The sequence below is a fragment of the Canis lupus genome, chromosome 10 (genome assembly GCF_003254725.2).
Source record: "Canis lupus dingo isolate Sandy chromosome 10, ASM325472v2, whole genome shotgun sequence".
NCBI classification, from domain to species: Eukaryota; Metazoa; Chordata; class Mammalia; order Carnivora; family Canidae; genus Canis; species Canis lupus.
Genome location: NC_064252.1, coordinates 42658326 through 42680254, shown reverse-complemented (window position 1 = coordinate 42680254; position 21929 = coordinate 42658326). Strand labels below are relative to the sequence as shown.

Genomic DNA, 21929 nt, shown 5'->3' with positions numbered 1-21929 from the left:
CTGATAGAGGAGATATATCTGATAAAGGAGTGGCCAACAAGATTCCTTAAGAGGGTAAGCGGGGGCAGGGAGTGTTGTCACAAAAGCCAAGAGGAGTGCTGAATTTTGGAATGCTTTGTGTCCTCAGACCAATAAAAGGAGATAGGCAACTGTAATGTTGCTGTGCTTGGGTGAGAGGAGAGGCTTATGTGCATGAAGTAGAGAAACTGAAGAGGCACTAGTCTTCTGTGTTCAACATAGCCTGCAGAGTGATGTTTCTGCAAATTTACATTGAACAGACAAATCCTATAACCGAGATGTAGGTGTTGGTAATAGGAGGCAAAAGACCTAGCTAGCATATTTGGGGCCGTGTTTCTGTGTTGGTTGAGTATCCGTGGTTGCGGCCTGCTGAGACAGATACACAGCCTGAGATTGTAGCATTTAATGCCCACCTCTGGGTATGTATATGTTCCAGGAAACTGATAAGTACCTGTCGTGCCTGATCAGAATCAAATAAAGGACAAAGCATATTACAGATATGGGGATAGGAGGTGTCCATACTGTTGGTGGCTATTTTCTTGATAGGAGGCTTTGGCTTTAGCAGCACGTTTATATTTTTCTTAGGAATGTTCCATACCGTATCCGTGTGCGGTTGTCCAGAAAACGTAACGAGGATGAAGATTCACCAAACAAGCTCTACACGCTGGTTACCTACGTACCTGTCACCACTTTCAAAAGTAAGTTTTACTCCATCCTACAAAGCTATTGGGAGTAGAAAAGCATCCTTAGCCTCTTTTAGAACTCGAATTCCTCTATCCCAGCAAATATTTAGATGCCCAGCATCCTTATAATTGGAAAAGGTAACAGACATAGTAAACCTTTGTGTCATGGTGTGGGAAAATGGAGGAAGATACAAAACAGGTCCCTATCTCGTTGTAAAAAGGTCATGGGATACTAGCCTAAACCCTTCCAGTAAAGGTATTTGGAATGCTAAGTATGAGGTGTATGGAGGTTGACTGGCTGTCCCTTCTTTTGCAGATCTACAGACTGTTAATGTGGATGAGAACTAATCGCTGATTGTCAAATAAAGGTATAAAACTGCTCCATGTTTTGGGTTTCCTTTTCTAGTAATTTACAGTTGACTCCCAATAGCATGAAGGTTAGAAGTCCTGATTCCTACAGCCTCAACTATCCAAAACTTAATAGCCTGACCCATAAAGTAAGCTAGAGAAGAAATGTTCTTGAATCACCTTGCTCTTATTAAAAAAAAAAAAAAATCCACATGTAAGTGGACCTATGCAGTACAAGAGTCAATTATAATCTTTATGCAGTTCCCAATTATATAGGATCTTTTGGAGAGCTTCTCCTAAATGGCATGCCTGTGCCCCTTCTCCCCAGCCCTTAGGGTTTCTGAGTATTTGGGTAGAATCTAAGCAGGTTCTTCTAAAGGTGATTTGGAAGTACAGCCTGGCCTGGGAAAAAACCTTTTAGGTATCTGGGACGTTGGAAGTATACTGTTAATTCTAAGGAACATTTTTCTGGAGACTAGCATATAGAATTCAATTGCCATCAGCCACTTTTCACATTGAACAAAATATAAATGATGCGATTGATAGATTTAATGAAATAAATACAGTAGTACGTCTTAAGCTTCTGTTTATATCTGTAATGTTTGTCAAAAGGTATAGAATAGCCTAATGACTGGTTTTGGTAATCAGATTATCAGTTTACATGGAACTGAAGCTCAGATTTAAAAAACTAAATTCAGGCTGAAAGCAAGGTGTCACAGCAACTAGATTTATCAATGTTTATGCCCCTGACATACTGAATGTTGCTATAAAGAAGTCCCTCTTTTTGAAGCCCTAGGGGTGATGGTAGTACACAGCACAGTGGGGGTTGAGGACCACCTACTATATATTGCACTATTCGCTGAGAACATACGGGGGAAGGGGGTAGTGGTAAGAGATACCTTTAGACACAAGTAAGTATAAGCTATAAACAAGGACCAAGTCAATACAAAAATTTCTTATTAAAAAACTTGGAGGCCAACATTGAAAGCATGGTTTGTACACAACATTTTTGGAAGAACAAAGTGAATACAACCAAATATATTAAAATGGTTTCAATTACCAGCATTGAAACAAAATTAGTGCAAAAAAAGCCAAATACAATTGCACAGATAGTGGCTCTTGGATCTTGAAAGTGAACTTGACTTGTGACCTCTCCCATTATCCAAGTGAAAAAGGAGAGCTTCGGCTTTTGTCTGTGGTTGAATATGATACATTGGCTCTTCTGTTCCATCTGAGACAAAATCATACTAGCATCATAGCAGAAGTGCCCTGAAATTTCAGCAAATCTGATAAAAGTGAGATTGCAAGTCACAGCATCAAGGAAACTAATGTATGGATACCCTAGAGCACTGGTGATATCCAACTATTCTCTTCAAGAATAAATAGAAATGCTTGAGGGTTGCATCAATTCCCCTGGCCACAGCTGTGGCTATCAGGTTGCTTACCCAGATACTCAGCTTATAAAATAGACTCAAAATGAATTAGACTAAAATCTGGATTTTAGGGTTGACGACCCACAAAACTGGTCCGTGCTTTGGTATGGCAGACTGCTCCACAAACTGCTCTCTTGCTACAGGTTACTCAACTGGAATTCAGGCTGTGATGGGCGGCTCATTTCAAAAGTTTTGAGACTGTACTGATTGATCTTGGCATTTTCAAGTTTGGATTTAATGTCCAGTGGCTTTTCAAAAAAGTTTACTAATGACTGTTCAGTCAGAAGTGAAGCTAAAATATGTTCAAGGGAGACAGTCCAGTCCCCTTCTGCCTCTTGAGGAAATGTCTGGGGATCTTGGGTAATTTTCCCAGGGTTGTTGTCTGCAAAAACAGAGTCCTGCTCTGGAGAAAGAGCTGAAGCCCGCAGCTCCTCTCCACATTCCTGGGAGCAGCTTCCAGAGCTGCTACTTCGCTGCCCCACTTCCCCAATCTGCAGCAGCAGAGTGGTTACTGTGGCGATGGCTTGATACAAATCATTTTCTTCTGGATCTTCATGGAACATACTATACAAAGTTTTACAGAACTGGATAAATTCTCTCTGGAATTAAAAGAAGTATACATAAAGCATAACCAGGATGGAAGTATACTGCATTTTTTTTAAACTTAATACTAAGTTCTTAGAGAAGACCACATAGTACTCGGAAGCAAATTATAAAAAAAGGTAATTTGCCCTTCTACTCTGAGAACGTAGTACTAGCTAGTTACTCCAGAGAATGTCACCACACACTTAGAAGTGTGCAGTTTGTCAACACAGCTATTCGGAAAGGTGCACCCTAGAGCACATACACACCCTTTTAATCTAGCAGATCAACTTGTAGAAATGGATCCAAAAGCTATTGAGATTTGTTTATAATGTTTCATCTAGAATTTACAATAGAAAAAAAGAAACAGCTTATGATTAAACAAAATTATGGTTTGTTCATCTGATGAAATACAACAAGTAACTTAAACGCTGTAAAATAAAATGGATACCTGATTTTTCAAATTATATCCACACTGCTGCTCAAATGGAGAATCCATATGTAATCTGATGAAAGACACTTCCAGTGAGGTTTATCTACATGATCACTCTAGGAACAGGGACGTGGTTGAGAAGTAATGTGGGAGAGCTGTCCCTGATTTTGAAGTATATGAAAGCAAGGTGTAAAGACAGCCTCCTTTGTTTTATAGTTAAAATTGATGTCACATATATCAGAATGTCAGTACTGGCAGCTCTGGGTGATGAGATTTGACTTTTTTTAATTGAGGTATAATTGACCAACAGCATTGATATGTAACTATATTCAAGAGATAGAATGAAAATTTGAAAGCCAACTCCTCAACAAAGTAGAGCAACACTTTTGAAGTATTCCAGAAAGTGTGAATCCCACATATTCCGTAATCAAAAAAAGACCAAGAAACACCATGCTAAATTCCTCTCTTGAAGGCTCACAGTACACATCAGAACCAAAAATAAAATGCCTTAATAATAAAGGAACTCAAAGCCTACATTTCCCAAACTTTGAGAGGAATCTTTATTCAAATAAAAAACTAACCCCATCGTGGCACTTCAGTGTATTCTAGATACTGCCCAAAAGTTTTGAAGAGCCCTATCAGTACTGTATATTATATAGCCAGTGTAATCTTTAAGAAACCAAAAAGAAAACAGTAATCCCTTCTAAGTGCCCCCTACCTCACCCCAAGTGCTGTAACTCTAGGAAACAAATCTTATTGGCAACCTAGGTGAATGAGCAGGACATAAAAACTTGAAAAATATGTGGCACAGCCTCCTGTTGTGAAGAGTTTAGAATATCTAGTGTATCTGGATGGATCACAATTTAAATATTTCCCTTTTAATCACAATGTTCAGCTCCTGGAAGTTACCAGATCCTTTGATTTAGCTTTGGAGATTGAGAAGCCCCAGCTTAACTCTACACATCATTTGGCAAAACAGTTAACTGCACAGAATAAGATCCATACCTGGCTCATTTTGGGCAACTCTTTCTCAGTTTTATCTTTGTCTTTGGTTAAATCCTTAATCATCTGCTTTAGCTGTTTCTGATAATCAATTGCATCACCTGGAGACAGGAAATAATACATATTTGAGGCTAAAATTCAGTGAAAGCAAAAAGGAACATCTGTAGAACTGGGTGGTGAGGAAGGAATTCCACCAAGCAAATTCCACACACAAACTGAAAACAGATTACCCTGGAGTTTGTTCTGTAACTGACCACAAATGGAGCGTGGTGGCTGGGTGCTTCTTGCTACAAGAGAATCCCTGAAACCTTAGCCAAGAGGAGTAAACATGGTGGTAGGGTCAAGGGGCAGTCACCCTGTATCTGCAACTTGAAAGGTTTTTAGCATCTGAAAGCAGCGAGCCCTTGATTCACCAGAGGGAGGGACTAGGTTAACTTCACTTCCAAGAGCTATGAAATCCTCCTAGAAGATAATGAAAAGAGGTACCTACCATTTGACTTCCCAAAAACCAGGGGTCTTGACGTTGACAACAGTGGATTCTTTAATGGTGACTGGCTATCTCGATCATTTTCAGTGAGTGCTTAAAAAAAAAAAAACAAATTATTCCATCTTAACCCAAGCTGACAGTAATTTAGCTTTTTATGTAAGAAAGGACTAAAGGCTAAGCCAGCAGCCTGTGAACGGCAGAGTGCAGGGACTGTGAACCCAGGTGAACACCAAGCACTACCTGGATACAAAGAGTAAAAGAAAATATCTTACCAGGTAATGCCTTTTTCCTGATTTATGTAGGCAGTGTTTTAATTAATGGATACAAATTCATAGGATGTTGCTGATACTGACCTGGAAAAATGTATGTAGTAAAATCCTTTTCTAAAACTTAAAATACATGTATGTATATACATATAAATTCTAGAAATGTATAAGTTTCTGGATTGGGGATTATTTTCAACCTCAATGGCAATTTTTTTCCTATGGTGAGCACATACTGCTATACTTTCTAAATTTCTAACAAAAATTGAAGAAAACTACTGAGCCCAAAGCATTTTATCATTACAAGTTTTCTTGAGTATACAAAAATACAGTCATACCAGAACCTTTATTTTATTGCTGAAAATATAAAATGGCAGAGCCCCTTTGAAAAACAGTCTGGCAATTCGTCAAAAAGTTAAACACAGTTACCATTTGAAAATCCACTCTTACGAAAGGAAAGGAAAACATACCCACTCAAACTTGTACACAAGCATTGTTCATGAGAGCCAAGAAGAAGTGGTAACCCAAGTGTTCAACTGATGAATGGATTAGGCCATACCCATCAAATGGACTGTCAAATTCAGTTATAAAAGGAATACAAATACGCCTAAGACATGCCACACATGGATGACCCCTGAGCATGAGGAAAGCAGCAAGACACAAAATGTACATTTCATCATTCCATTTATATGAAATATCCAAAGTAGGCCATTCTATAAAGACAGAAAACAGGGCAAAATGAATGGATTGGGAGCAAAAGCCAAAGGGTATGGACCTTTTTAGGGTGATGAAAATTTCTAAAATTGTAATGGCTGTGAAATTGGAGATTTTAAAAATCATGGGATTGTTTTACATACATTTTAAATGAATGTACTAGGATACGTGAAGTGTATATCAAAAAGCTCTTACAAATAACAATTACAAAGGATTATGGACACAAGATCTTAAATATTTGCTAGTAAACCACTCAGAGAATAAATTAAAGGCAAAGGCAAAACTCAGTTGTAATCCAACAAACATCCCCAAGGTGGCACCAAAGCTTTGATAAGCTATCCTCCTTCCTACTTAGGAGAATGGTTTCCCATGTTTAGGGGGTAGGAATTGTTTGGGGTTTTTCTGTAACTGATATTGTCATTTTTCCCACATTGTACAAAAATTCTACAGTGGCACATGTGAGCATCCACTCATTGAATAGGAGGAAATTTATAAACCCTGGATGGTCCTTGGGGCAGTCATAATGGAACAGATTTTTTAGGTAATAGCTGCTACATGTTAAGAAAATACTGGGTCCCTATGCCTCAGAGAGATGAAATGTATACACGGGTCACTAACAAAATGTTCTAACAGAAGAACCAGTACAACCAAATGTCATGGGAGCATAGAGAAGAATGGTTAATTCAAAGGAAAGGCACGTGTCCAGAAAGGAGACAGGTCAAAAATCAACAGTGACAAGGAGCTAGAAAGGGCAACCAACCACACAGCAGCATACTTTCCAACTTTTTTGCAATCTGGCATGCAGAAACCACCACCCAGACTGGATACTAGGGGACAGTGAAAGAGGCTTGGAGCTCATTGAAAAAACTCATTCAGAATGTTACCAGATATTTATGGTCAGAAATATAAGATACAATGCATTAAGAGAAAGAAAATGTTATTTATAGGCAACCTTTTAATGTACTTTTCGACCTTTCTAAATGAGGTATCTGAACTTTCATAAATGTAACTTTTTACATTCTGATAGATGTATAATTTGTAATTCGACTACAAATGAATTAAGAGACATTTCTATTAAGTTTTCATTGTGTCTCACTTTGAGTACTGCACAAGTTAACATCTCTTGAAGGACTTATATTTGCTATCTCAAACTTGTTTTAATGTGGTATCACTTCATCGCTTCAATAAATGCCACCAACAGGAAAGTCTCTTCTCTATTCAAGGGCTTTGATTAGTTGGTGTGCATAGGTTTCATTCTCTATCATCACCACCACCACTGCTATCTTTGTCACTCTCTAAATGGGATTCTCGTGGAGAGGAAAAGCCAGTTCTGGGTCTTATCTTTGGTAGAAGAGTATACACACTGCTTTCAACACAATTTGGCCTTCAGATGCAGATGAGACACTACAGTCATCAAAATAATACCATTCATTCTATTTTTTCTTGCAAAAGCAGAATAGTGCCTTCCTACCCTTCCACAGTGGTTGAAACCAATCAAATTACAGTATTTAGGTTAATAGGAATTAAATATATCCAAATTTTTTATAGGAAAACCAACTAAAAGTATCCAACTTGAGTCTCTGATATCTACTCTAAGAAAATCACTTGAGATGTAACAAGTACTGGATGCGGGGGCGGGGATCAAATCCATTTTCCTGGTGGCTTCTTAGCAATTTGGGTAATACCAGGGATCTTCAACACTCAGCTCTTCTAAAATGTTCAGTGCAATATTACAATTTCACAGAAGTCTTTGGGAGGTGTGTAATATTCTACACTTCTCATATTTTTCAAAATCCTCTTTTGCATCTTCAACTCCAATCTGAAGAACAGATCTGTCTAGCTTAAGTTGTCCATCACCGAAGTGAATGTGCCTGGTGTAATTTCTGATGTAGCTGATATCAGCACTTTCTAAGTGTTAAACTAGAATGTAATCTTATCATTTTCATGTGTCCTGTGAAAAGCTGACCTTTGTAAGCTTCCTTGGCATGTCATCCATTATCAGAATCATTATCTCCTCCAACTGACTTTCCATTCTCTGAGAGAAGTACTTGATCTTGGCTAGATTCATCATATTCATCATTTGGTTCATTTGTTCCCAATGCACTTGGTGAACCTTATTCATGTATGCCATTTGAACCACTTCCATTAATAAATCTGGTCCTTAAAGCAACATAGGCATCCTTTAGTTTCTTGGATTCTAGTAGATATTTTGACCTGTTGGCACATTCTCAAAAGCAGGAGATGATAGAGTGTATCTTCAGTATTGTTTCTTAGTATAATTATAAGAAACAGCTAACCAAAAAGTGAAGAACCAATATCGTGAGTATAACCTGAGTGCCACACGGTGGTCGTCACATGTTGACGACCTCTTGGTGTTAATTTCAAACACATAACATCCCATTTCATAATACTGATAAGGTTTTCATCCAGGGTGACTATTCTGTGAAATCTATGCTTGCATAAAACCACTCCTGTCATCTGATCTGCCAGTACTCTTGACAAAGGAGACAATGTCATGCAAAGATTCTTGTGTATTTCCAATTGGACTGCATACGTTTAGAAAGTGGACCTGTTCTAAGTAAACAAATTTCAAAAGTACATTCTCTTATCATAAGTGATGAAATATTTTGTCAAGTAACAAAACGGATCAAATGATACCTAAATCTTATAATACTCAGGACTTAATACTAGTTTTCATACTATTACTTATATTGAAATGTCTCTAATTCCTGATTAGGACTTTTAAATAACGACCTCTTCAAAACAAGCTGTCACTATTAGTGAGAACTGTTTGGACAAAAGGTTGAAGCAAGTGTCATTACCAAGAATTTGAATGGCTCGAATTTTTTTTAATTTTACTTAAAGCATGCGTAATCAACAGCTTCTCCCTTACTGACAAATATGTAAAGTTGAATTTTTTTTGGCTACATTGATTGGATTTTTTTTTTTTTTTTAAGATTTTATTTATTTATTCATGAGAGACACAGGCACAGAGAGAGAGGCAGAGACACAGGCAGAGAGAGAACATGCTCCATGCAGGGAGCCCAATGTGTGACTCCATCCCAGGTCTCCAGGATCATGCCCTGGGCTGAAGGCAGGCACCAAACCGTGAGCCACCCAGGCATCCTGGATTTTTATTCTAAGTAATTTTTTTTACATCAAGTATTTCAAAATAACAAAGCTTTTCCTCTTTTGTACACAGATACTCCTATATTTGTCCATAGTTACACTTCAGGATTCAAATTCTAATACTGGCTAAATATCACTGATAATGTATTTATAACCTCATTCTTGATTGAATTTTTTGTTTGAATCCATACTTTGTTAGCACATGTTTATGTATTTTCATGTGTCCTTTCAATTTTCAGTTAAGTCCATTCAGGTTTTCAACATGAAATCCTTTTGAAAATAACTATTTTTAAGCAAATGGCAAAACTGGAATTATCTGTAAGATTTTTCCTTTTAATTCCACTTCTTGACAAAACTCCAGCTTTAAACAGCAATGCACTTTGGTGTGTATAAGGCTTCAAAAAGAAACCTATTTCTTCACATAAAGAACAAAAGACTGGAATAGCTCAAATTTTCTGAGATTCAACACTTTAAGATCATTCATTGTGGATCCAGACCAGCAGGACCCCCTGTGGAGAGCTGCTCTGAGTATTCCTACATCTGAGCATTTCTGGGAGGAGCTGGTGACATAAAGCTCCAGTCTCGGTATGCTCTTTTACAGAAAGCCTCCAGTGCCCAATCTGCTCATTTACCATTTCTAATACAGAGCTCTCGGTAGCTTGCTCTGGTGCTTCTTTCTAATGAATCTAATGTTCTTCCAGGAAATTGTCTTCTGGAAGTCCAATTAATATAATTAACTGAGCAAAATGGCCAATATCTGTAGATTTATCCATCTGCAGTGAAAACTCCTGATTTAATAATCTTCTGGACTACTACTCATCCCTACGTCACCTGATATGGCATCAAATCATCTGGACTATTTTTCTATTTCCTCTGCTAAACAAACACTCTTGCAATCACTATGGAGCCAATAAAGAGAGCTCTTTCTGAACTGTGAGGCCCTGGGCTTAGCAGTTCCTTGCTTCCTGAGCTGCATCAGATACCTTTGTAAGCAAGCTACAAAAGCCCTTTGCCTCCCATAATACCCTTGCAGAGTTCCAAGCGCTCTGCACAAGGTGGATGTTTGAGGTCAGGTGCTGTTGTGCTTTGTTTGGTACCGTGTCTCCCTCATCTGGCAAATGAGACATTACTCTTTGCACATACAGATCCAAACTTGTAATCTTCAGTATACTTCCTAATTAGCCAGTTCGATTTTTTTCCCCTCACTAGTGTGTTTGACCCACCTTTGCTCAAAAAGTTATTATGATGAGCAGTAAATACTTATTAGAGAGCTATAGGTATTGTGAGTCTTAATGACCTTAGCAAACTAATGTCTAAATTAATGTCTAATGTCTAATGCAGGTTTCACATCTGCATTAAGACTTTTTCTTCCTTTAACTGCATCAGAAATTCATATGTTAAATATAGGTAAGCAAAATGATAGATCAAATCTTAATTTCCACTTAACTTAAAATTTTAAATTTGGAGCCATAAAACAGAAGTATCATAATTCCATAAGTTCAAACAAGTTTTCTTTTATAAAGATTTTATTGATTTATTTATGAGAGAGACAGGGAACCAGAGACATAGAGGGAGAAGCAGGCTGCTTGCAGGGAGCCCAATGTGGGACTTGATCCCAGGACCCCCAGATCAGGACCTGAGCCAAAGGCAGATGCTCAACCACTAAGCCACCCAGGCACCCTCAAAAAGTTTTTTAAAAATTAATTTTCTGGGGGCTCCCTGGGTGGCTCAGTGGTTCAGCACCTGCCATTGACCCAGGGCAGGATCCTGGAGTCCCGGGATCGAGTCTGGCGTCAGGCTCCTGGCATGGAACCTGCTTCTCCCTCTGTCTGTGTTCTCTGCCTCTCTCTCTCTCTCTCTCTCTCTCTCTCTCTCTCTCTCTATCATGAATAAATAAATAAAATCTTTAAAAAAATCAAAAATTAATTTTCTGAAGCAATGAAGGTCTACAGATGTCTTTTAATGAACTAGTTAAAACATCTTTTAGAAATAAACTTGTAATTTGGAAACAATTCAATATTAAGTTAGATCAAGAATCAAATATCAATCTCAAGTGGTAATATCAAAAGCCAGTAAGTTTCAAGAAATATTACACTACAATCAAGTGGGATTTATTCCCAGGATTCAGGGCTGGTTTAATATTCCCAAATCTATTGATATGTCACATCAGTAAGGATAAAAACCACATGATCATTTCAACAGATGGAGAGAAGGCATTTGACAAAGTACAACATCCATTCACATTATAAACTCCCAACAAAGTAGGTCTAGAGGGAACATACTTAAACATAATAAAAGCCTTATATGAAAACCCATAGCTAACATCATACCCAATAGGGAAAAACTGAGAGCTTTTCCCCTAAAGTGAGGAACAAGACAAGGATGACTACTCACCACTTTTATTCAACATACTACTGATTGCTTCACAGCAATAAGAAAAAAAGAAATAAAAGGCATCCATATCAATAAAGAATAATTGAAACTTTCATTATTTGCAGGTGACATCCTACTATATAGACACCAAAGACTACTAGAACTGATAAATGAATTGTGCAGTTGTAAAATACAAAATCAGTGCACAAGAATCTTTAGCATCCCTATACACTAATGATGAAGCAGCAGAGAGTGAAATTAAGAAAACAGTCTCATTTACAATTGCACCAAAAATAAGATACCTAGGAAGAAATTTAACCAAGGAGGCAGAAGGCCTCTATTCTGATAACTATAAAACATTGAAATTCAAGACGACACCAAGAGAAATGGAAAAAACACTTCATGCTCATTGGTTAGAAGAGTAAGTATTGGTAAAATGCCCAGACATCCACAGATCTAATGCAATCCCTATCAAAATACCAACATTTTTCACAGAACTGGAACAAACAATCCTAAAATTTATATGAAACTACAAAAGACCCTGAATAGCCAAAGGAGTCTTGAAAAAGAAAAAACTGGAGGTATCACAATTCTAGATTTCAAGTTATACTACAAAGCTGTAGTAATCAAAATATGGTACTAGCACAAAAGTAGACACATAGATCAGTGGAATAAAATAGAAAACCCAGGGCAGCCCTGATGGCGCAGCGCTTTAGCGCTGCCTGCAGCCTGGGGTGTGATCCTGGAGATCCGGGATTGAGTCCCACGTCGGGCTTCCTGCATGGAGCCTGCTTCTCCCTCTGCCTGTGTCTCTGCCTCTCTCTCTCTCTCTCTGTGTCTCTATGAATAAATCAGTAAAATCTTTAAAAAAAAAGAAAAAAAGAAAACCCAGAAATAAACCCAGAATTATATGGTCAATTAATCTTCAACAAGAGAGAAAAGGCTATCCAACAGGAAAAAGACCTCTTCAATAAATTGTGTTCGGAAAACTGGACCACTTTCTTTCACCATACGCACACAAAAAAACTCAAAAATGGATTAATGACCTAAATGTGAGGCCTGAAGCCACAAACATCATTGAAAGGAGCACAGGCAATAATTTCTCTGAGATTAATCATAGCAACATTTTTCTAGATATGTCTCCTCAGACAAGGGAAACAAAAGCAGAAACAAACAATTGGGACTACATCAAAATAAAAAACTATATAGAGAAGAAATAATCAGCAAAACTAAAAAGCAGTCTATGAAATGGGAGAAGATAATTGCAAATGACATCTGATAAAGGGTTAGAATCCAAAATATATAAAGAACTTAAACTCAACATCCAAAAAAATAATAATAATAATAATCCAATTGAAAATGGGCAGAAGACATGAACAGTCATTTCTCCAAAGATTTCCAGATGGCCCACAGATATATCAAAAGATGGTCAACATCCCTCATCATCAGGGAAATGTATATCATCAACACCAGAGTGAGTTATCACCTCAAACCTGTCAGAATAGCTAAAATCAACAACACAAGAAACAACAAATGTTCACAAGGATATGGAGAAAAAGGAAACCTGGTACACTGTTGGTGGTAATGCAAACTGATGCAGCCACTGTACAAAACAGTATGAAGTTTCCTCAAAAAATTAAAAATAGAACTACCCTATGATCCAGTAATCGCACTGCTGGGTATTTACCCCCAAAATACAAAAACACTAATTCAAGGGGATACGTGCACCCTATGTTTACTGCAACATTATTCATAATGGCCAAACTACAGAAGCAGCCCAAGTGTGCATCAACTAATGAATGGATAAAGAAGATGTAGTATACACACACATACAATGGGATATTAGTCATAAGAATGAGATCTTGCCATTAGTAACAACATGGATGGAGCTAGAGAGTATAATGCTGAGTGGAGTAAGTCAGAGAAAGAAAAATACCATATGCTTTCACTCATACGTGAAATTTAAGAAACAAAACAAATGAGCAAAGGAAAAAAAACAAACCAAGAAACAGACTCTCAACTATAGAGAACAAACTGGTGGTTACCAGAGGGAAGGGGGGATGAGTGAAATAGGTGATGGGGATTAAGAGTACACTTAATGAGAAACACTGAGTAATGTATGGAATTGTTGAATCACTGTTGCACACGTGAAACTAATGTAACACTGTATGAAAATATATAAAAAATAAGAACTCCATCTTTACCATCTTTGCAATTTTTCTATAAATCTAAAATTAATCCAAGATCAAATGTTTATTTAAAAATCGAGAGGAGAGGGTGCCTGGGTGGCTCAGTTGGTTAAGCATCTGCTTTCAGCTCAGGTCATGATCTTAGGGTCCTGGGATACAGCTCCATGTCTGGCTCCCTGCTCAGTGGGGAGTCTGTTTCTCCCTCTCCCTCTGCCCTTCCCCACCGCTCATGTGCGCTCTCTCTCTCTCTCTCAATAAGTCTCTCAAATAAATGATAAAATCGATATGAAATAATTGAATGAAATAAAATCAATCATGTTCCGTTCAGTAATATTAGATATAGATGATGATTGTGAAGGGTGACAACAATGACAGCAAAGGAATAATTATGCATATCTTCTGTTAGTAGGAAAACATTTGTGAAAAATAAAGGCAAACTAAAGACTAAAACTCACTAATTTAAATTGGCACAAAAGGCAAAGAACTTCACTGATGCTAAGTCATTTGCAGGAAAGTAATAGCCTGTGGGAAGGTGGGGCAAGGTGGCTGCTACAGAATGCTCCCTGGGGACACTGCAGAATAAATGCCAGCTCAATTCAGAAGGTGTACCCAGAAAGCCACAAATGATGTCCAACTTTTTTAAAGATTTTATTTATTTATTCATGAGAGACAGAGAGAGAGAGAGGCAGAGACACAGACAGAGGGAGAAGCAGGCTCCATTCAGAGAGCCCAATGTGGGACTCGATCCCGGGACTCCAGGATCATGCCCTGGGTGTGAAAGCAGACACTCAACCGCTGAGCCACCCGGGTGTCCCAATGTCCAACTTTTATAGAGCTGTTGGTTATAACAACCACCAGGATCTCAGGGCCCTAAAAACTTCTTTCCAGGGCACCTGGGTGGCTCAGTGGTTGAGCATCTGCCTCAGGCTCAGGTTGTGATCCCAGGGTCCTGGGATCAAGTCCTGCATCAGCCTCCCCATGGGGAGCCTGCTTCTCCCTCTGCCCATGTCTCTGCCTCTCTCTGTGCATCTCTCATGAATAAATAAATAAAATCTAAACAAGAAAAAAATTCAAAAACAACTTCCTTCCTAGTCTCCCTCATTTGGAAGTTTTGTCAGCAGTTCCATCCAACACCAGAACCATGGCACTGGGGATCAGAGACCATTTTGGATTACTAACCCACCTTTATGACTTTCAAAGATCCAAGGACTACCTTAAGATTAATGCCAAGTATAACCTCCTAGGTTTCAAAATAGATTTCTTCGTTCCTGGGTACCACTGCTTAAACTTCAGGGAAGCATCATCTTACATGCTGGATAAATGAAATGGCCCTTCAAAAGAGTAGGTTTAAATAACCATCTATTAAGGCAACCAGAGTCTGCTTCCCCACACATCCCACAGGCCGGTGGTTCTCAAACTGTGGTCCTTAGAACCAGTGATCCAGAAACTCTGGAACGGCACACCCAGGAGCCTGGTTTTAACAAGCCTTCCAGACAATTCTGATGCATGCTCAAGTTTGGCAATCACTGCCACAGGCCATACGGTACAGTACTGAAAATTTGTTACCAGCACCCCCAAACCAGAAATATCCGTTGACGTAAGTCTAAATGAAATTTAAAAACAGAAGAACTTCAGAGTAGTGCACAAGGCTTACTGGGTCAAAGCAGAACAGAATTGCCATTTTCTTCATAGATTTTCTTACCTGGAGGGATATGAAGTCTGTATAACAGTTTGATTTTCTCATTCATTTCTCCATTATACATCACATCTACAAAAATAAAAAGAATGAGAATATACCAAATGGTCAAAGTATATTTGCAGTGACACAAACTCACTGTGGGGAGAGAAGTTAGTGCAGGCAATACTTTTACCCAGTAATTTACCTGCCCCTACCCCCAGACACATTGTGTTTGAAATAAAAATGTAAAGGGTCACTCTTGAGCTGCAAGATAACCTCGTGAATCATTACTAGCCTCGTGCCTTCTGAAAGACTTTAATTGCACGTGCAAGAGTTAGGAACACGTCTCCTGACAGGCCACAGCATACCCTGAGCGCCCGAGGAAAACCAGAGCAACAACCCTGTGTAGGCTGAGAGCTTTGGACCATCTCACCCTCCTTCAAAAGGCATAAAAGTAGTCCTGAGAGGAGCCCGCAGAGGGGTTTTTAAAATCTCAAAATTGGGGCAGCCCCGGTGTCGCAGCGGTTTAGCACCGCCTGCAGCCTGAGGTGCGATCCTGGAGACCCGGGATCGAGTCCCACGTCAGGCTTCCTGTATGGAGCCTGCTTCTCTCTCTGCCTGTGTTTCTGCCTCTCTCTCTCTCTGTGTGTGTCTCTATGAATAAATAAACAATCTTTAAAAAAAATTAAATCTCAAAATTGGGTCAGGCCAGTCCCAAATATGTTTCCATTGTGTGGCTCTGCCTTCCACCGCCCACCTGTCTCATGTTCACAGACTCCCCGTCCCAAATAAAGTCACTGCAGAGGAGACCCACAGAGTCATACCGAGACAGCTCACAAATGATTTGAATTCAATCAGGTGGTCCATGTTGTCATCCAGGAGCCTGAAAGTCCTTTCAGCCAGGATCTCTGTGTGGGCCCCACATGTCCACGGTGAGACAAGCTGAAATAAGTGTGCAAACTGCCGGGCGTCTATGCGGTACTGCTCCGCGTAGGGCCTGCTGGGGTCATGGCGTGGGACCATGGGCCTGGGCTGCTCCCAGTAACAGCTCATCATGTGTTCTCTCTTAAAAGGAGAGGGAGGGAGGGATCTGTGAAAGATGCTGGCACCTGTGGGGGGCTGCACGCTTACAAGCAAGGTTATGTTGGCCTCCTTTTAGGATGACTCACTTGACCTCGTACAATATGTATTTGAATAAGCAATTTATAACATGAACAAATGAAAAAAATTAAAGTACTTACAATCTCATTACTCTAACCAGACACGTAAAAGACTTCCCATGTTATCTTGTGCTTCTTGCCCAATACATACTTTTGACCTCTTTTTCTACAGTTTTTTATTGTAGCAAACTGTACCTAACAAAGCCTACCATTTTAAGCATTTTTCAATGTGCAGTTCAGCTATCATAGCTTTAATTCTAGGAGACTTAACTTTTATTCTATTTTCTCATCAAATCCCATCTGAAAATGGGAAAGTGCTAGATAGATCTACAGAATACAGAAGAAACCAGTAGCACCGATTGCCTGTGGGGAGGGAAAGTAGAGGTGGGAACTCACAGGTAGGACCAAGTCTTTTTACTGCAATACTTTCTTAGAGGTTTTGAATTCTGAACCACATGAATATATTAACAATTTAAAAAAAAAACTGGAAGTAAAAAAAGAGAAAGAGAGGCAGAGATTTCAAGTCTCGTGAATACCCTGACAACTTGAGCAATCAAAACTGGCCCTGTCACTAAGGTTCGCCTCTGTAGGACACATCTCTTACACATGCCCTAAATCATCTCTTGGGACATCTCAACTCACTGAAATAGTTTCCCAATGACTGCAGGCTTCTACACAATTCCAGTGTCCTCCACTCATATGGGTGGCACGGAAACAAGTCCGGATGCTGAAATATGTAAGCACAGATCCTTGGAGGAAAACCAAAATGCCATTTATAATTTTACTGTCCTATTTGTTGGCAGGCAGGTTCTTCAAAGAGCCTTCGCAGAATTGTGAAAAATAGCACAAGAACTTTTCAGTGTGAAATAAAGGTCTAACGAATTTCCATTTCTAAAAAGCCAAGATGCACTATGAAATTCCATTGTATCTTTGCACATCCTGTGATGCTAAAGACCCACAGAATCCAAAGAAGACTTATAATAAATAAGCCAAAGACTGATACAACCAGTTTACACAAAATTCTACGGAAAAACCAAAAAAAAAAAAAAAAAAGACCATGGATATAAGCAAGTGATACAAAGAAGTACACAATTAGCTGTACAGTCTTCCACCCTGCTAATGGATAAACAAATTTGGATTAAAATAAAATGCACATTTCTACAAGACTAGCAAAATTGTAAAAGATGCATAAGTACTGGGTGGGTGTGGAGTGTAGGAAATTAGCACTCTTAGACTCATCAGTGGAACTGAAATTTGAAACTCAAACACATTTTAGCAATACAGGCTACAGTGTAGTCTGTGCATACCTAAGGAACCCATCCTACAGAAACTGCAGCACGGGTGTCCAGGTAAAGGCACCTCGGCACAGCACAGTTTATAAAGCAGCAGCAAACTGGAAACACAAATCTGTCTCAATAGGTAAATGGTTAAGTAAATTACAGTTCAGCCCTACAATGAAACTGTACAGCTGTTTGGTTTTTTTTAAAGATTTATTTATTTATTCATTCATTCATTCATTCATGATAGACAGAGAGAGAGAGAGAGAGGCAGAGACACAGGCAAAGGGCAGGCTCCACGCCAGGAGCCCGACGTGGGACTCGACCCTGGGACTCTAGGACCGCATCCTGGGCCAAAGGCAGGCGCTAAACTGCTGAGCCACACAAGGATCCCCTGTACAGCTGTTTTTTCCTCTGTTATGGGAGGGGGTGGGGAGTGTGTGTCTAAGAGAGACAGTATAAAAGGAAAAAATCAGGAAAGATAGTCACCAATTTGTTAATACAAATTACCAGTACAAGGGTAAGATTGTGGGTGCAGAGAGGATGAGAGGCTTTCATTGTTTGCTTAAGTTTCTTCTTTTGGGGCACCCAGGTGGCCCAGTGGATGAGTGTCTGCCTTTGGCTCAGGTCCTGGGACTGAGTCCTGCATCGGGCTCCCTGCAGGAAGCCTGCTTCTCCCTCTGCCTATGTCTCTGCCTCTCTCTGTGTCTTTCATGAATAAATGAAATCTTAAGTCTTTTTTAAATGGTAAGCATAGGTATATTTTGTGATTCTTAATTAAAATTTGAAAATAAAAGCCTTAATGAGAACATAGAAGCAAGTAAAATATCATTAAAGAGACTAAATGCTCTCTAGGGCCTGATAATTTGCCAAAAGTGAATGAATTTAACTGATCATTAATAATAGCACATTTATGGAAGACATAAGTAACTTGTAGATCTTCATCATTTTCAGAAGTATTCTATGATGCCGAGTATGTATTATTACTGTTCACACCTTACTAAGATGAATGATGCTGTTTTCTATTTGAGAGAACAGGAGACAGACGTCACAAATCCAAATTTATGTAATTTGAAAGATTGCTTGACAACACGGATGGACCAGGAGGGCACTATTGCTCCATGAAAAGTCACACAAGAAAAAAGACAAATGCTGGGGCACCTGGGTGGCTCAGTCAATTAAGCGTCTGCCTTTGGCTCAGGTCATGATCCCAAGGTCCTGGGATCAAGTCCTGTATCAGGCTCCCCGCTCTCTGGGGAGTCCCTTCTCCCTCTGCCCCTCCTCCTGCTTGTACTCTCTCTGTGTCTCTCTCTCCCCCTCTCAGATAAATAAATCTTAAAAAAAAAAAAAAAAGGACAAAAACTATATGATCTCATTTATATGTGGAATCTAAAAACAAAACAAAACCCCAAAAGAGATCAGCCTTGTGGCTCCCAAAGGCTGGGGCAAGGATGGGGAAACTGGATAAGGTGGCCAGAAGGTACAAACTTCCAGTTATAATCAGCCCTGGGGCAGTAATGTACAACATGACGAGTATAGCTAGTTAACCATTATGTGATGTATTTTTTTTTTTTAGATTTTATTTATTTACTCATGAGAGACACACAGAGAGAGAGGCAGAGACACAGGCAGAGGGAGAAGCAGGCTCTATGCAGGGAGCCCAATGTGGGACTCGATCCGGGACTCCAGGATCATGCCCTGGGCCGAAGGTCGATGCTCAACCGCTGAGCCACCCCAGCATCCCCGCTATGTGATGTATTTGAGAGCTGCTAAGAGAGTGGATTGAAATTCTCATCGCGAGGAAAAAAAAAATTTTCTTTGTAGCTATAGGAGATGGATGCTAATTAAACTTACTGTACTAATCATGACAATAAATGTAAGTCACGTTGTAGGCTTTAAACCTTCACAGTGCTGTACGTCAGTTATACCAGAAAAGCCGAAAGGAAAAAATTGCATTCAAGCATTAAAAAATTACTATAAATTACCAAAAAAAAAAATAGGTTTTATTAAAGACCAACCACATTGTTCATCCTGAATAGGAAAGACTATGTAACGAAGACAGAGCTAGTTCCTGTTAACACAGAGTGATCATACCTGTTCATTGCAGTGAAGTTAAGGAACAGAATCCTTACTAATATTTATAAAACAATGGCAGGGTATCTCTGTGACCCTTTCCCTGGAAAAAAAAAAAGAGGGGGGTGGGCAGCCCAGGTGGTTCAGCGGTTTAGCGCCGCCTTCAGCCCAGGGTGTGATCCTGGAGTCCCGGGATCAAGTTCCGTATCAGGCTCTTCTGCATGTGTCTCTGCCTCTCTCTCTCTCTCTCTCTCTCTCATGAATAAATAAATAAAATCTTAAAAAAAAATGAAATCCTGATTGAAAAAAACAGAAGTGAGGGTGTGTAGGTGGTTCAGTGGTTCAAACATCCAACTCCTGGTTTTGGCTCAGGTCATGATCTCAGGGTTGTGAGATCAAGCCCCACACTCAGCATGGAACCTGCCTGAGATTCTTTCCCTCTCCCGTTCTGTTCTGTTCCTCCCCCCTACTCACACTTGTTCCATCTCTCTCAAATAAATAAAATATTAAAAAAAAAAAAAAAAAGACGAGGAGTGTGTGTAAACCCAACTAGAGAGCGTTCATTATACCCCACAATCCTGAGGCAAGTATTACAATGCATGGAGTCAGACTATGAAAGCAAAGGAAATTCAGAGCAGACCAAGAGGATGGAGAGAAGGGAGAGTCTGACAGGCCTCTCACATAGGGCAGGTGTGGACTCTGGGCCTGGAAGGAAAGTACCAGAGTGAGTACATACAGCGGGCTCTTCGGGTTGTATAATGGAATCAGACACCATGATTGTGATGCTGTTTTACTGGAATTTCCTTTGGAAGTGTATCTTTAAAATGATAATTGTATTTATAGTTTTTAAGCTTCTATTTATAGTTAGTCCTACATAAATAAGAGAGTTGTAAAGCTAACTACAAATAAAATTTTATTAAGTATGATGATACGGTTCCTAGGAACCGTATCATTCCTAGGAAAGACGGAAATAGGAAAATAGTTAGCTCTGACTATCTTCCTTAAATACTCTTTGTATTAAAGATGAACATGGTTAGTACTTAATGAATTTTATTTTTATTAGTTTAAAGCAATCTTTTAAATTCTATAAATTCAGATTTGTGACTTATTCTCTCAAACTGAGAACAGTAAGCCCTAAATAAATGAAATACTTTTCATGCTGAACACATCTGTCTACTTGTCTTTATGTTTGTAATACTCCCCATTTTTCCTCCTTGAAAGTCAAAGAGTGGTGGGGGTTTGCGACACCAGTAACCTTTGACTTCTTATTTTCTCTTCGTGCAACAGAGGAAACTACCAAAGCCAAGAGGTGTTTCAGAAGACACAGGACTAATCAGTCCTCAACATACATCCTGCTTATTGGGCACGAGGGGTGCCAGGACTCTACTAAAGCCAATGGCCATTTCAGTGACTTCAGGGGGAAATGTGCCACGACAGATGCACGCCAGGGTCAGACAACCTCTGGTGCTCTGCTTAGAAGTCCTGGAAGTGCTGTTTATTACTAGTTCCCACAGTTTGGCAGTCTGAGTTCAGAAGGGACAGAACCTCAGAGTCCTCACCAGGAAGAGCTCTAGAAGCCAGACTCTGGACTTGCTTTCTGCAACTGTTCCTTCCACTCTTCACTGCCAGGGTATCAGGAGTGGGTCAGTGTGCCTGCCTCCCTTCCCCATTTTCATGTTTCAAGCAAGGATAGTCCTAGCAGGGCACTTGAGAATTTTCTTTGCTGGGTAATGTAAGTAGCAAGACCTGGGAATCCACCTAAATATCCAAATATGAGAAATATGGGTTAGTATATTTAGTATTACCAATATGATAGCTTATAAGGTTATTTTAAAATGAGTCAGACCACGTGGCAGCATGGAAAAGTACTGATAAGAACGTTGAGGGAAAACAGAAGATAAAATAGCACATGTACCAGCCAAATATAAAAACACGTCTAAAAAAAAAAAAAAAAAAAAAACACGTCTACATGTATTATGAGTGGGATGACGAGTCATCCATCACCAAGTAGAGGAGGTGGGAACATCGGTAATGGTTGGTGTTGCACCTGCGAGGGCCTGGGAGCTCTGTGCAGAGCCCTGAAGATC

The 21929-nt window shown here is 39.4% G+C and overlaps 2 protein-coding genes across 7 annotated transcripts in view; one reads left to right on the top strand and one right to left on the bottom strand.

Annotated features, from left to right (window-relative positions):
* Nucleotides 1–21797, top strand: part of RPL31 (ribosomal protein L31) — a 30011-nt gene extending 8214 nt beyond the window's left edge. Inside the window, exons 4-6 of one of the 4 annotated variants that reach the window (XM_049115440.1) lie at nt 604–716; nt 1018–1069; nt 21130–21797. In XM_049115440.1, the coding sequence (XP_048971397.1) occupies nt 604–716; nt 1018–1049 (145 nt within the window). In that variant the 3' untranslated portion in view covers nt 1050–1069; nt 21130–21797. Of the gene's footprint in view, nt 1–603; nt 717–1017; nt 1088–11590; nt 12669–17295; nt 21007–21129 lie in introns of those variants that run through there. The other 3 variants (XM_049115442.1, XM_049115441.1, XM_035695966.2) reach the window with 3 other exon arrangements.
* Nucleotides 1990–21929, bottom strand: part of TBC1D8 (TBC1 domain family member 8) — a 113121-nt gene continuing 93181 nt past the window's right edge. For 2 of the 3 annotated variants that reach the window (XM_025463844.3, XM_025463847.3), the window contains exons 16-20: nt 16157–16397; nt 15357–15422; nt 4990–5079; nt 4503–4600; nt 1990–3081 (exon numbers count right to left, since the gene is read on the bottom strand). In XM_025463844.3, the coding sequence (XP_025319629.1) occupies nt 2620–3081; nt 4503–4600; nt 4990–5079; nt 15357–15422; nt 16157–16397 (957 nt within the window). In that variant the 3' untranslated portion in view covers nt 1990–2619. Of the gene's footprint in view, nt 3082–4502; nt 4601–4989; nt 5080–11475; nt 12306–15356; nt 15423–16156; nt 16398–21929 lie in introns of those variants that run through there. The other variant, XM_049115439.1, reaches the window with a different exon arrangement.